This window comes from Cervus elaphus, chromosome 16 (genome assembly GCF_910594005.1).
Source record: "Cervus elaphus chromosome 16, mCerEla1.1, whole genome shotgun sequence".
NCBI classification, from domain to species: domain Eukaryota; kingdom Metazoa; phylum Chordata; class Mammalia; order Artiodactyla; family Cervidae; genus Cervus; species Cervus elaphus.
The window spans coordinates 42,339,201-42,353,043 of NC_057830.1; the positions used below are offsets into that span (position 1 = coordinate 42,339,201).

The following is a 13,843-nucleotide window of genomic DNA, read 5'->3' on the forward strand; positions in this document are numbered from 1 at the left end:
ACAGAGACACACTCGAATGCAGAGACCCCGGGCTGATCAGCGACCTGCAGAGGGCTTATGCATTTAGCAGCTCCGGCTTGGGTGGGTCTGCACACGCGTGCTCCCATGGACACAGAAACCGATACACAGAGGGACACGTGGTCACAGGCACGCCGTGCGTCGCACACACATGTTCTCCAGTCTCTCCGCGGTCATTCTGGGCACTGGGTGCCTGGCACGGAGGCCAGCGTTCAGGGGAGGGGGTTGTGAGATGAACACAAGAATTCCAAGATGAACCCCAAGCTAGAAAGATGCCTGCTGGCACTCACGTGGCCAGGCGGGGTCTGTGACAACAGGAGCCCTGTCCTTGGTCTCCGTGGGAGAAGGGCCTGAGGGCTGGAGCATGGACTCACAGGTGGCCCTGCTTATCCAACCCCCTCTCAGGGCAAGAAGGACCCATAAAAACCCAAGGTCAAGAGGTGGAATCGCCAAGTCCTTCCCCACATCTAAGTTAGAGAACCATAGGGGACCCTGAGCGAGGGTGCTGTGGAAGCTGCCTTTGCACAAGCCCTGTGAAAATGTGGGGGTGGTGAGCACCCTACAACCCATCCTGGGGGTTCACTGAGGAACACGCTGGTGACCCTATGCTGGGAGCTTCAGGGGTTGAAGCTCCAAGGAGTGAGCAAAGATGTTCCTGAAATTGACCCTCAAACCTTACTCATATTTCCCCTAAATACCAAGTATGATGCCTGGCACATTGTAGGGGTCAAAGAAATACTTGCCCAGTGAAGAACTGAGCGGGAGAGGGTGGCTAACTGCGGCAGTGAGAGCCGTGACCCTGAGGAGGGTCCCTACAGTGCCTGGAGTGGGGCTGGCATGATGGTGGGGGGGCCTCTCCTGGGAGCCAAGAATGCAGGCTGCAAGAAGGGCAGGAGCGGGGGTGGACACAGGCCGGGACAAGGAGATGGCACTCACCCTCCAGTGCCCAATGCCCCGGCAGGTGGCTGGGGTCACACTGAAGGTCTTCAGGCTCTCTCTTCTTCTTGCCTTATGGTCTCCTTGCTGGGTGTCCCAAAGTCCAAACAGCCCCTCTCCTGGGGGGCCAGAGTCAGGTGCCCCAGGGGGCCCTGAGCGCTGAACCTTGACGCCCAGTGGCGAGGGTCCTCTGCAGGTTTCTTGTGCAGAGGGGCACTGCATGTGTGTGTGTGTGTGTGTGTGTGCATGTGTGTGTGTGTGTGTGCGTGCGTGCATCTATGCAGGGCTGAGGGTGGGGTGCGCACAATGGTGTGCCAGGGCCGGGCAGCAACCATGGGTGGAGAGCCCTGGGCTCTAGGTCTGGCAGATGCGGTACTGGTTCCCCCCCACCGCCCCCCAAGACCAGAGCAACAGAAGAGCAGAAGAGACAAGAGTAAGCAGGTAATGGTTTCTCTGGCGCCGAGCCCACCCCTGAGTACAGATCTCACGTCCCCTCGGCCCTCTGGTGAGCACCTTGAGGAATTCTGGGGGTGCCCCCAGGGAAGAGAGGGATTTGCATTGCGGGGTGGTCTCAGCCAGCAGTGGGGCCAGGGCGGGGGGCACTGTATGCAGAGCAGGGTGGCTGGCAGTGCCAAGCGGGGAACCAGTGCACAGGGGCGGTGCATGGCATCCAGTGGGGCAGGCGGGGGTGCAGGGCAGCCACAGGGGGCTCAAGGATCAGAGGAGGGGAGAAGGCAGGCAGCAGGGACCCGGCCGGGGGCTTCTGGCCTTTCTGCCACCATGCCCGGCCCACTAGGTGTGCTAAGGACCCCTGGGCCACTCCAGCCAGTCCACACCCCCCAACCCCCACTCCCACCCTAAACGCTGTCGGTGCCCCAGGTCCTACTGCCTCTAGAAGACTACCAGCCTCCTCCCAGCCTAGCCCCGGGTGAAGGACGGGGGGTTACTAAAGCAGGGGAGAGGTGTCTGGGGACCCCTGGAGGCCCCAGCTCGGAGAGGCTGGGCAGGTGCTCTGACTACCATTGAGTCTGCCTGGAGATGGGGCCATCAAAGGGACGGACCCCTAGCCTTACATGCGGCAGCTCTCAACAGACAAGCACTGACTGGATCTGAGTCCCCCCACCATGGGCCTTGGGGAAGTGGGGAGGCTTTGGGGTTGATGGGAGGGGCTCCTCATCTCTTGTGAAGCCCCCGGCATGACCCCACGTGGCACATGCAGGGTCTGATTAAAGATCCAACCACTGCCAGATAATCTGCCCCACAGTCCAACACAAACACCGTCCTCCTCTGCCTGGGGCAGTGTCCACCTCACTGCGCTCCCTGTTCCCAGGGCTGGCCCTCGCTTGGGGCTCCTAAGCCCTGGAGTGCGCTCTCCCTTCCCTTCTGCAGGTCTAAGTACTGCCCGGCCTCAGGGCAGTTCCCACACCGCCCTGAGGGCTCAGGAACAGAGGCGTTCAGGCAGGAAGGGGCTGGCCTGGTGGTGGAGGGCCAGTGGGGGGAGCAGGGGACAGACCGTGCCGCCCGGCACCGGAGGGGCTGGGGAGTGCGGGGGTGCAGCGGCAGTAAGAAGGGGAGGTGGGGCCCGAGGCGGGGCAGTCCAGGGTTACCTGAGAAGAAGTGGGCCTTGAAGCCCTTTTTGGAGACCGTGTTGTCGGACTTGAACTCCACACGCATGTTGTTGTACTGGGAGGTGATGACCTCGGGCTTCTCGGAGCCACAGAACTTGCCGTGCAGCTTGGAGTCGGCCGTGAGCCCACTGCGCACCTCCACAAAGTCGTACTTGCACACCTGTGGGGCAGCGCAGCTCCAGGCCACCTCCTCCAGGAAGCCGCCCCTGACCACCATCCCCAGGGAGGCTCCTCGTTCTGCGGGTCCTCTCGCCTTTACTGTGTGTGTGCTTGGTCATGTCTGACTCTTTGCAGCCCCACAGACTGTAGCCCGCCAGGTTCCTCTGTCCATGGGATTTCCCAGGCAAGAATACTGGAGTGGGTTGCCATACCCTCCTCCAGGGGATCTTCCCAACTCAAGGATCAAACCCACATCTCTTGCATCTCTTGTATGGGTAGGCGAGTTCTTTACCACTAGTGCCCCCTGGGAAGCCCACATCTCTTTCGCCACATCTAATAATTAAAAAATGGTGCCACCCCCGCCCCGTCAGTTCCTCCTGTGCTCCCCACACAAACCCCCCAGCCCTGCCTCTCTCCAAAGGCGTCCGGACTCCATATCCTTCACTCCCACCTGCCACAGGCTCCCTGGCCTTCAGGGCCCTCCTCCCCGAGCCCCAGTGCTTCCCTGAGGAGCTCTCCACCTCTACATTCCTGAAGTGTTTCTTTCAGAGGATAGGAAGCAGGCACTGAGCCGAGCTCCCACACCTCGGACCTCTCTGAGCCTCCTCAGCCCCTGGGGTGGGCACTTACGTCATTGCCCTCGGTCTCAAAGAAGTCGAACTGCAGGGAAATGCGGTACTGGGTGGGCGCCACCAGCTGCCAGATGCAGTTTTTGTTAGGGGGGTACTCCTTGGGCCAGCCCGGGCTGGTGATGGAGCCATTGAGCTTGGTGAGGAATCCACCACAGGCAGCTGGGGGCACAAGGAAGGCAGTGTCACCCCCCCGGAGTCTCGGCTCTAGAGAAAGGGCATGAACACGGGCTGGGGTGCGTGAAGGAGGGAGGAAGGGTCTGTGGATTCCCCCAGCCCAAGGCGGGGGCTTGTGTCTGGTCTCTCTGGGGTAGAGGGGAAGGAGGCAGGGTGAGGGGGTGTCTTCAGAGTAGAGGGCGTTGAGGGGTTGTGTGGTCATTTCTATTTTCTCTGCGAGAGAACAGGCCAGGCACTTGCTTGGGGTGGGGGTGGGCTCCATAAAGGCAGTGCGAGTGGGCAGAAAGGGCTGGGAGGCAGAGGGGACTGGCAGCGGGCGGGGAAGACAGGGAGGACTGGAAGGATAGCAGGGAGCGCTGGGAGGTGGGGACCAGGAGGCAGGGAGAAGGAGCTGCTCGGAGGTCAGCGGAGAGAAGCTGGCAGCAAGATCAGGCTGAGCTGGAGTCAGTTAGCCAGACAGGGTTTCACTAGCCTCCTGGGAACATTTTTATAATGAGAGGCTGAAACTCAGTGCCTGTCCGAGAATTGCCAAATGGTGGATCACCACCTTCTGGTGGGTGATGAAATCAATCAAGATCAGCATTTAAAAAGTAGAACAAGAATGAAAACAAAACCAAACCGAAGTACATCACACCTGGTCACAGTGTGTTCTGGGGGACTGAAATATACATTCCTCATATACCAGTGGTGACCACAGTGCCAGGGAATCCTAGTTTTTCCAGCAAAAGGTCTGTCCGAGGGGCATAAGAGACCTGGAAGGGGATAGGGCACAGGGTCCTGGGTGGTCTGGGGGCACTCACCCTCACAGCGGCGCTTGTCGGGGGCCAGCTCGTACCCAGGGTCACAGCTGCACTTGTAGCTACCCAGGGTGTTGAGACACCGCTGCTCACAGCCCCCGCGGTTGGGCCGAGAGCACTCGTCCACCTCTGCGGTCAGAAAGCAAGGGTGTCAGTGACTCTCAGTCTGGGGCCTGGGGCCCTCTTCCCCCTGCCCTCTGCTTGAGAGTCAAGCCCAGGGTCCCTCAGGCTGCTGAGACCACTCCTAGCCCCATCCCAAGGGGAAGAAGTCAGTTGTGACCTTCCTTTGTCCACTCAGCTCCAAGGACAAGGGCTTCCCTGCCCCACCCGGGCTTCCACGGCTGCTCAGAACCCCACTTGGTCCCAAGGGCATCTGGCTGAAGACAGCCCCCAAGGCAGAGCCCTGAAGGAAGGGACAGATGGTGCCCACCGAGCCTTCCTTCTGACCACCTTCATTCACTGGTGTCTCTCCTGCACCGTCCCTTGCTGAGTACTATTCTTGCATCTCTCCTTCAATCCCTACGTGAAGCTTGTGATGGAGGGGCTGTTGCTGTCCCCAGCTTAAGACAAGGAAAGGAAGTTTGGGCAGAATGCCCTCAATGCCCAGAATCACAGTGATAAAAAGTCCACACTGTCTTGCCTCCTCCCTGGGCTCCTATGGCACTTCCTGCCTCTGCCTCTCACCAACATCCCTTCTGCACAAACGTGTGGGCTTTAAAGCAACTCTTCAATTACGTCAACTGTTAGTCGAGCACCTACCGTGTATCAGCCGGCTACTTTAACCTAGGTGTGGTGTTTCTTCAACAAGGTATTATATGTACTTATTCACTGGGACCCTTCCTGCCCGGTTAGGACATAACTTCAAGGACAGGGCACCAGGGTCTACACATCTCGAGGAGTGTGTTGAGTGAATGAATGAGGTGGGAATGAGGCCACAGCAGCACAATTCACAATAGCCAAGGTACCCACTGATGGATCAGGCTTAGGAAATCTGATCTGGACACACAGTGGAATACTATTCAGCCTCAAAAAAGAGGGAAATTCTGCCCTGCGCGACAACACAGGTGGACCATTGGGACATTATGTTACAGTAAAATAAGCCAGTCACAGAAAGTGAAATGTGCATGAGTCCATTCACATAAGGTATCAAAAACAGTCACATTCATAAAATTAAACAGTGGAACGGTGGGTGCCAGGGGCTGGGGGGTGGGGAGTCACAACTCAGAGGGCATAAAGTTTCAGTCAAGGGACTTCCCTGTTGGTCCAGTGGCTCAGTGGTAAAGAATCCACCTGCAGTGCAGAAGATTGGGGTTCCATCCCTGGGTTGGGAAGATCCCCTGGGGAAGGGCATGGCAACCCACTCCAGTATTCTTGCCTGGAGAATCCCATGGACAGAGGAGCCTGGCGGGCTACAGCCCATGGGGTCACAGAGTCAGACATGACCGAGTGATAACACTTATCCAGTAGTTAAGACTCCGAGTTTCCACTGGAGGGGGCATGGGTTGGGTTCAATCCCTGGATGGGGAACTTAAGATCTGCCATGCCATGCAGGGCAGCCAAAAAAATAAATTTAAAATCATTTTTTAAAAAAGTTTCAGTCAAGCCGACAGAGCGCACAGCACCATACCTGTGCTGAATTGTACACTCAGTTGTGTTCCGAGTGTAGCTCTCACGCTAAGTGTTCTTACCACAAGCAAATAAAATTAAGAAAAAGAAGGACCAAAGAGGATGGGGTGGCCACAGGGGTGGGCCTGCAGGGGCAGCGGGGAAGGAGGCACCTTTGAAAAAGTTGACAGCAAAGCCAGCCTTGTTAATGGACCCGTCGGAGACGAACTTGAGCCAGAGGCGGCTGGACGTGCTCTTGATGTCGTCGGGCTTCTCGTAGCCACAGTAGCGCCCGATGAGGGTGCTGCTCTCACTGTGCCCGTCCCGCACCTCCAGGTAGTCATAGGCACAGCTGTCGTGGCGCTCGATCTGGGGGAGGAGGGGGGGCTCATCCGCAAGAGGAGCCCTGGTGGCCCAGGCCCAAGCCCTGGAAGCCCTCAGAAGGTGGGCCCCATCCTGCGGGGTCCCTGACCCACCTCAAAGGACTGGAAGGTGAGGCCCACGTGGAAGCCCTCGGACACCTGGATCCGCCAGACGCAGACTTTGCTAGGCCGGTAGTCATCTGGGTAGTTGGGCGATTGGATGTGGCCATTGTCCTTTTTCACATCTCCCCCGCAGATGGCTTTGGGGACAGGGGACAAGGTGGGGAAGAGTGGAGTGTTGGTCAGAATGCTCTGAGCTCCTCTTTCCGTTTTCCAGTCCCACCCACATCCCCCAGCCTCCCAGGGTCCCAGGCCCCAGCCAATCCCACTGGGATCTCTGCTTCCTTCCTTGAGGGGCCTTGGCCTCACCCCTGGGGTGCCAGGAGGAAGTGGCTCTAGGGTGTCCAGGGACCCCACCTCTCCCCTTGCCTTGGTACCTTCATAGACCGCGAAGAAGCCCTTCCCGACCCAGTTGCTACTGCTGCGGAATTCAACCCAGAGGCGGCTGTCGGTGGAGACGATGGGCTCGGGGAGTTTGCCCCCGCAGAAGCGGCCTGCACAGATGGGATGGACAGAGGGCAGTGAGACTCGAGCGAGGCCTCCTCCCTTCTCGCCCCAGGGCTGCAACTCCAGGGAGCCCGGCCCATCTCTGCGGGGGGTGCTGGACCCTGGTCTGCCCTTGATGCACATTCCCAAGACCGCACACACTCCAGTTGGCCTGCATCTGATCCAAGGTCCAGTATGGCCCTGAAGAGCCAGAGGCCACTCTAGATTTCATGCACTTGAGGGAAAGGATAGGAAGGAGTCTGTGTCTAGGAGGAAAGAGGATTCCTCACCATAACCAATGGTGTTGTTGTTTAGTCACTAAGTCATGTCCGACTCTTTGCGATCCCACGGACTATAGCCCACCAGGCTCCTCTGTCCATGGGATTCTCTAGGCAAGAATACTAGAGTGGGGTGCCATTCCCATCTCCAGGGGATCTTCCCAACCCAGGGATTGAACCCACATCTCCAGCACTATAGGCGGATTCTTTACTGCTGAGTCACCAGGGAAGCCCATAGCCAAGGATAGCCGTGCTTTATTGACATTTTTTAAAAACAGCATTATCATCGTTACCTATCTTTTCTTACTTGCTATCCATGCTAACAAGCAATAACCAAAAGCAAACATAGCTTTCTTTGGCTATGACAAAATGTTGTCATTTGCTCAAATGTAGGGGGTACCATAGGAACCCAGATAAACCCCCGAATCCAGGGACTGGGGCAGAAAATGCCTTCTTTGACATAAAATCTGATAAGAATCCACGTAAGCGGGTGAGGTTGGCCATCTGTGAAATCCTTTGTAGTTAAGAATCAACTTGGGATGATTTGTGTGTTCTTAGTAAGACGGGTGTTTTCCCAACTTTTGGCAGGGGACGGAGGGTGCTGCCCTAGGAATGCAAGTTGTGAAAAAGAAATTGCAGTCTTGGAAACATTCACACTTTCGTAGCAGGAAGTATCATAAAGACAGCTGCTTTGGGTGACTAATAAGAAATAGGCCAACATCAGAAACAAACTGGAGGGGGAGAAGGAGATGGTTAGTGAGGACTTGTCAGCCTGCTTCAGGCACAAGCTATGGGGCAGAAGTTCTAAGGCTAATGAGCAGGCCTGAGCCACTTAGGATCAGGTCCAGATGGGAGAAGGAAAATTCAGGTAGCCCCTCAGGCTCTATGTCCATTACAGCATCTTCTGTCCTGTGGTTCTGACCCACCCATCCCCCACTTACCCACTCCCCAACCCCCACCGCCCCACCCCAAGACAAAGCATTCTGTGCAAACAAGTTTGGGCCATTGTGCCAGGAATGCCGGCCTCTGTGATGCACCAGGCTGCATCGTGGGCACCCTCAGGCCACATCTCACAAACAAGAAACAGAGCCTCTGACATTGCCCAGATGAGCAAGAGAGCCTGGAGCGGAGAAGATGGGCCTGTCCATCTCCCTTTGTTGCCTGGTATGACTCCCCACCATGTACACTGATAAGCCATCATCTATGAGAAGCCCAGAAGCCCATGCCAAGGTCTCCACGAGGTCCAGACTAGGGAAGGGACTTGCCTAAAGTCACACACTTCGCAATGGAGCTGGCAGCACTGACTGCACCAGGACTCCTGGCTTCCACGCCGTGGTGCTGCCCTCGGCCAGGTGTTGGCGTCGGGGCGGATGCAGGCTGTGATGTGAGTAATTATACCAAGGGTTCGGCTGTGGAGGGGGCAAAGCGAGGCTGGGGCCCATACCTCGGAGGGGCGCCTTCCTCCAGAAGCCGTCTCGGACCTCCACGTAGTCGTACCAGCAGAGGCGGCTACGGTACAGGTCCATGGACGTGAAGTTCAGAATGATCTGGGAAAACGGGGGAGGAAGAAGGTTATGCTGCTGCCCATGCTTCGCTGGCCTCACCCGTCAGTCCCATGACCGCTGCCTGCCTTATACGGCCATCTGCCATGGGTTATAAATAGTTAAAAGTTCTAGAACTTCCCTGATGGTCCAGTGATTAAAGAATCTGCCTGCCAATGCAGGGGACATGGGTTCAATCCCTGGTCCGGGAAGACCCCACACACCACAGAGCAACAAAAGCTCCTGCATCACAATTACTGAGTCTGCACGCCGCAGCCACTGAAGCCTTCACACCCTGAAGCCTGTGCTCCGCAACGAGAAGCCTGGGCACCGCCACAGCATAGCCCCCGCTTGCCACGACGAGAGAAAGCCAGTGCTCAGCAACAAAGACCCCAGCGAAGCCAAAAATAAATTTAAAAAAAATAGTTAAGAGTTCCAAAAAGGAGCTCCTGGCACAGAAATGTCCCTCCTCCCCAGCCATCTGCCAGTTCTAGTCAGCATTCTTCCCAGACATCCCAGGCCAGGCCTCACTTAAAATGCACGAATCTCGCTGAATATATGTTTGAAACCCAGGGTCTCATTCTACTGATCTCCTTAGTTAAGGAGCCGTTGCTTAGGGTTACACAAACCCAGCTCTTCTTGTGGTCAACTTAAATAATATAAATTACAACATCTTTAGAGGGAAGAGGTCTCCTTGGTGATAGGAAGGGCCCAGGACAGCATTTGGGTACTGGGGGATCTGAATGGGAATGCAGGGTCCAGAGAGGACGAGCAGAGGTCACCTATCATCACATGTTTATTAAATGCTGGTCCTGAGCAGGGCTCATGCTGACCGCTGAGGAGAGCATCAGGTCTGTATGCCTCCCGTGAATGGGTTTAAGATACTCAACTATACAGTATAATTGAGTATCTACACACACACACACACACAGACACATCTCTATCAAGGAAATTAGGACTTAGAAGAATAAGACATGCATGACAAGATCACCTAATGAGGGACTTCCCTGGGGTCCAGTGGTTAAAAATCCTCCCTGCAATGAAGGGGGCGCAGGTTTGATCCCTGGCAGGGGAACTAAGACCCCACATGCCTCAGAGGAACTGAGCCCCTCTGCTACAAGTATTGAGCCCGCAGGCCACAACTAGAGAGTCTGTGTGCTACAGTGAAAGATCCCACCTGCTGGAACTGAGACCTCAGGCAGCCAAATAAATCATTAAAAAAAAAGAGAGAGAGAAAGTAAAATGTTAAAAAGGTCACTGAGTGAAAATCTCAGGCCCCAGTCATTTGAGCCTGGGTTTGAATCTCATCTCTGCCTTTCCTGCTGTGAGTCCTTGGGTAAATCACTTGACCTCTCTGAACCTCAGTTATTTAGCATGTAACATGAGGAAAGACATCTCACCCTGACACAGCCCTTCATGGGTACAGGCACTGCCCTAAGCACCTTCTGCACATAAACTCATTTCAGCCTTTGAACTCATCAAATGTTCACCTAACACTGGAGGGACCTCTAACACCTTGGTAAGTACCGAGTCTCCCCAGTAGGTGTGCTCATGAACAGGTAAAGGAGCACACTTTCTTGCTTAGTGGTTTCTGGAGAGAGCCCTGAAGCTTGCTGTACTTTCTGAGTCCAACAAGCAGGGACCCAAAGAGAATGACCCCTGCCCATCTGCAAGGAGAGTGCAGTGAGCATGCGAAGCTCCGAGGGGCCCACCTGTCAGGTGCGAACCAGGTTCCCTGCTGGAGGAGAAAGGGACAAGGGGGTCCATCTCCCCTCTGGCTCCCTGCAATGTTAGAGGCAGACAGAGTGGAGGCTGAAATGAAAAAGATCCCACAGCTTCCAGGATGGCTGAGATGATAAAGAATCTGCCTGCAATGCAGGAGACCCAGTTTCGATCCCTGGGTCAGGAAGGTCAGGAAGATCCCCTGGAGAAGGGAATGGCAACCCACTCCAGTATTCTTGCCTGGGAAATTCCATGGACAGAGGAGCCTGGCGGCTACAGTCCATGGGGTTGCAAAGAGTCAGACATGACTGAGTGACTAACGCACAGAGTGGAGGCTGGAGTGAAAAGGATCCCACAGCAGAGGCTGGCAGCTGCTGGCTGCAGCCAAGGTCAGTGCTACCACTGGTCAAGGAGGAGCTCCTGGCTTTAGCACCAACCCCGTGAGAAGTCCTCATGCTTTCACCATCCACTTGCATGATCCTTGCCATTTCCTGACCTCTGCATTCCCTGCTCTCCTTTCCCACCCTCTCTCTGCCCCTTCCCAGCCAACACATCATGCCCTGAATCTTGTTAACATCCACAATCTCAAACCCCATTCTCCGTCCATGTGGCCCAATCTCTCCTCACTCCCTTCCTCTGTGCATAGAGCCCAATCCTTCTAATTCACTACAACCTTCAATCTACTGAGTCCATCATATTTTCACTGCCTTTCACCCCCATTTATTCACATGTCATCCTGACCTAGCTTGGAATCCATGGTCCACCTTTCATCTTTTCTTTTGATTCATACATGAGTTTAAATATGTTTGTGTTGGGGAGGCTTTCATTAATTTTGCTGCTTTGATGTAATCAAGTGAGATCATGTTTTGAAAAGCACACTATATTACTCTTTTTTTTTTTTTTTTGGACACACTGCACAGGCTTCCCAGGTGGTGCTAGTGGTAAAGAACCTGCCTGCCAGTGCAGAGGATATAAGAGACACAGGTTCAATCCCTGGGTTGGGAAGATCCACTGGAGGAGGGCATGGCAATCCACTCCAACATTCTTGCTTGGAAAATTCCACGGACAGAGGAGCCTGGTGGGCTGTAGTCCATGGGGTCACGAAGAGTCAGGCACGATTGAGTTCACGCATACAGCCTGTAGGATCTCAGTTCTCTGACCAGAAACTGAACCTGGGCCATGGCAGTGAAAGCCTGGAACCCTAACCACTATGCTACCAGGGAGCCCTTCAAAAGCACACTCTATTACTCTTGATGACAACGATTAATCATCATCGGGAGTATCATTATGATAAAAAGACAAGGCCTGGCATTTTGAAAAACTGAAATTGAAAATCTGTTCCAGCTCTTGCTCTAGAGCCAGCGTCTTATTACCCAATATTTTATCTTTTCAGAAAATGACCAAATGTGACCACAGAGAAAGTTTAATTCATTATGGAATCCTCGGTGCATGGCACATAGTCGTTGCTAAGTAAATGTTCCTTGACCAGAATTTTGCTTTCTAGAATTTGTTCTACAGAGACACTTGCCTAAGTGTATAAAGATGTTTACTTTGGTAGTAATGAAAGGCTGGACAAACCCAGATCAGCATCCACCAAGAAATCTGCAGAGTGGGCTTCCCTGGTGGCTCAGTCATAAGGAATCCTCCTGCCAGTGCAGGAAACATGGGTTCAATCCCTGGTCTGGGAGGGTCCCACGAGCCGAGGAACAACCTAGCCCAGTCACAACTATTCCGCCTGTGCCCTAGAGCCGGGGAACCACAGCTACGGGGTCCACGTGCCACCAGACTGAAGCCTGCACGCCTCGAGCCCATGCTCCGCAACGAGAGAAATCACTGCAACAAGAAGCCTATGCACTGCAACTAGGGAGCAGCCCCCACTCGCTGCAGCTAGAGAAAAGCCCGTGCACAGCAATGAAGACCCAGCACAGTCAAAAATTAAAAAAAATAAAACTATATATAAAAAAAGAGATCTGCAGGGGGTGATTAAATAATTAAATTGAGATGATCGGATGCCAAGCAGCCTCAAAAGTGATTGAGGTAGATAATATACGTGCTGACATAGACCGATGACCATTATTTATTGTTGAGTGAAAGGCAAGTTACAGAAGACCACACACACACACACACACACACACACACACACACACACACGAAGGGTCTGGGAGGACATCCCAAGTGTTACCAATGCTTAGTCGTCTCTGAGGAGTGGCATTCAGAGGATAATCAAGGGGAGAAAGTTCACTTTTTACCTTAGGCATGTCTATATTGCTCAAAATCTTAATAACATGCACATGTTATCTTTATATCTAGCACACAACAAAAATATCTTTTAAAGAGTTGCTGGATGGGGCTTCCCTGGTGGTCCAGTGGTTAAGAATCCGCCTGCCAATGCAGGGGACATGGGTTCGATTCCTGGTCTGGGAAGATTCCACATGCAATGGACCAACTAAGCCCAAGAGCCACATTTACTGAAGCCCACACTCCGCAGTAAGAGAAGCCACTGCAATGAAAAGCCCATGCTCTGCAATGAAGACCCACCATGGCCAAAAAAGAAAATAAATAAATCTTTAAAAAAAAATAAATAAATAAAGAGTGGCTGGATGGAAGAAGGAATGCAGAGGGCCAAGTGAGGGCTTCTTGGCTCTTAAACTTACTCTCTTAACCACTGCTCCACGTGGCTTCTCTGAGCCTGCCAATCAAGCTCAGCAGCTGCACAGAGAACAGCAGCCTCTTTCCCTTCTTCCCCAGAAACAACCATGACTCTGTCCAGGGCAGATGCACTCAGGCCCCCAAAAGAGAAACCACACCTGCCTGGCAGACCCCTACAGGGTCCACCTGAGACCTTCCACAGGCAAGAGGAAGCAGAGGTCACCACAGGTAGGAGGAGGAGGCCTGGGCTGGCGGTCAGGCGCATCTCACAGGGAGGCACAGCTGTGGCTATATTGAGACCGGAGGTGTCTAATTAACAGTTGTAACAACTTCTGTCCTGTGGAAACAGCTGTGCTCCGATGCCAGGGGCACTGCCCTTTGCCAAGGAAAACCTGGCCAGCTCTGCCACTTCCTAGCTGGTGACTCTGGCCTGGAGCCTGACTTTGGGCCTCGCTGTCTTTGTCTGAAAAATGGAGGCGATCTTAAGGATTCCACTGGGGAGTTGTGGGGAAAATGCCATAGGGGTGCAGAGTCCCCAGGGGAACCCGGCGTGTAGGAAGTATCCCTCATGCATGTTGGGTGGTCTCAGGGAGGAGCTGGGAGAACACATCAATCCTCAGAGACCAGCTGGCTGGCCGCAGGCAGATCTCAGGCCCATCACTGAACTCCTCTGTTTCCTTATTTGTAAGATGGTAATGGTAATAGCGAGCTTCCCTGGTGGCCCAGCAGTAAAGAA

The 13,843-nt window shown here is 54.2% G+C and overlaps 1 protein-coding gene across 2 annotated transcripts in view; it reads right to left on the bottom strand.

The window, feature by feature from the left end:
- BMP1 (bone morphogenetic protein 1) overlaps positions 1 to 13,843 on the bottom strand; it is a 45,696-nt gene that overhangs the window by 10,346 nt on the left and 21,507 nt on the right. For both annotated transcript variants that reach the window (XM_043927143.1, XM_043927144.1), the window contains exons 9-15: positions 8,640 to 8,742; positions 6,809 to 6,925; positions 6,426 to 6,571; positions 6,123 to 6,318; positions 4,348 to 4,473; positions 3,372 to 3,532; positions 2,562 to 2,742 (exon numbers count right to left, since the gene is read on the bottom strand). In XM_043927143.1, coding sequence (XP_043783078.1) covers positions 2,562 to 2,742; positions 3,372 to 3,532; positions 4,348 to 4,473; positions 6,123 to 6,318; positions 6,426 to 6,571; positions 6,809 to 6,925; positions 8,640 to 8,742 — 1,030 coding nt within the window. The remainder of the gene's footprint in view (positions 1 to 2,561; positions 2,743 to 3,371; positions 3,533 to 4,347; positions 4,474 to 6,122; positions 6,319 to 6,425; positions 6,572 to 6,808; positions 6,926 to 8,639; positions 8,743 to 13,843) is intronic.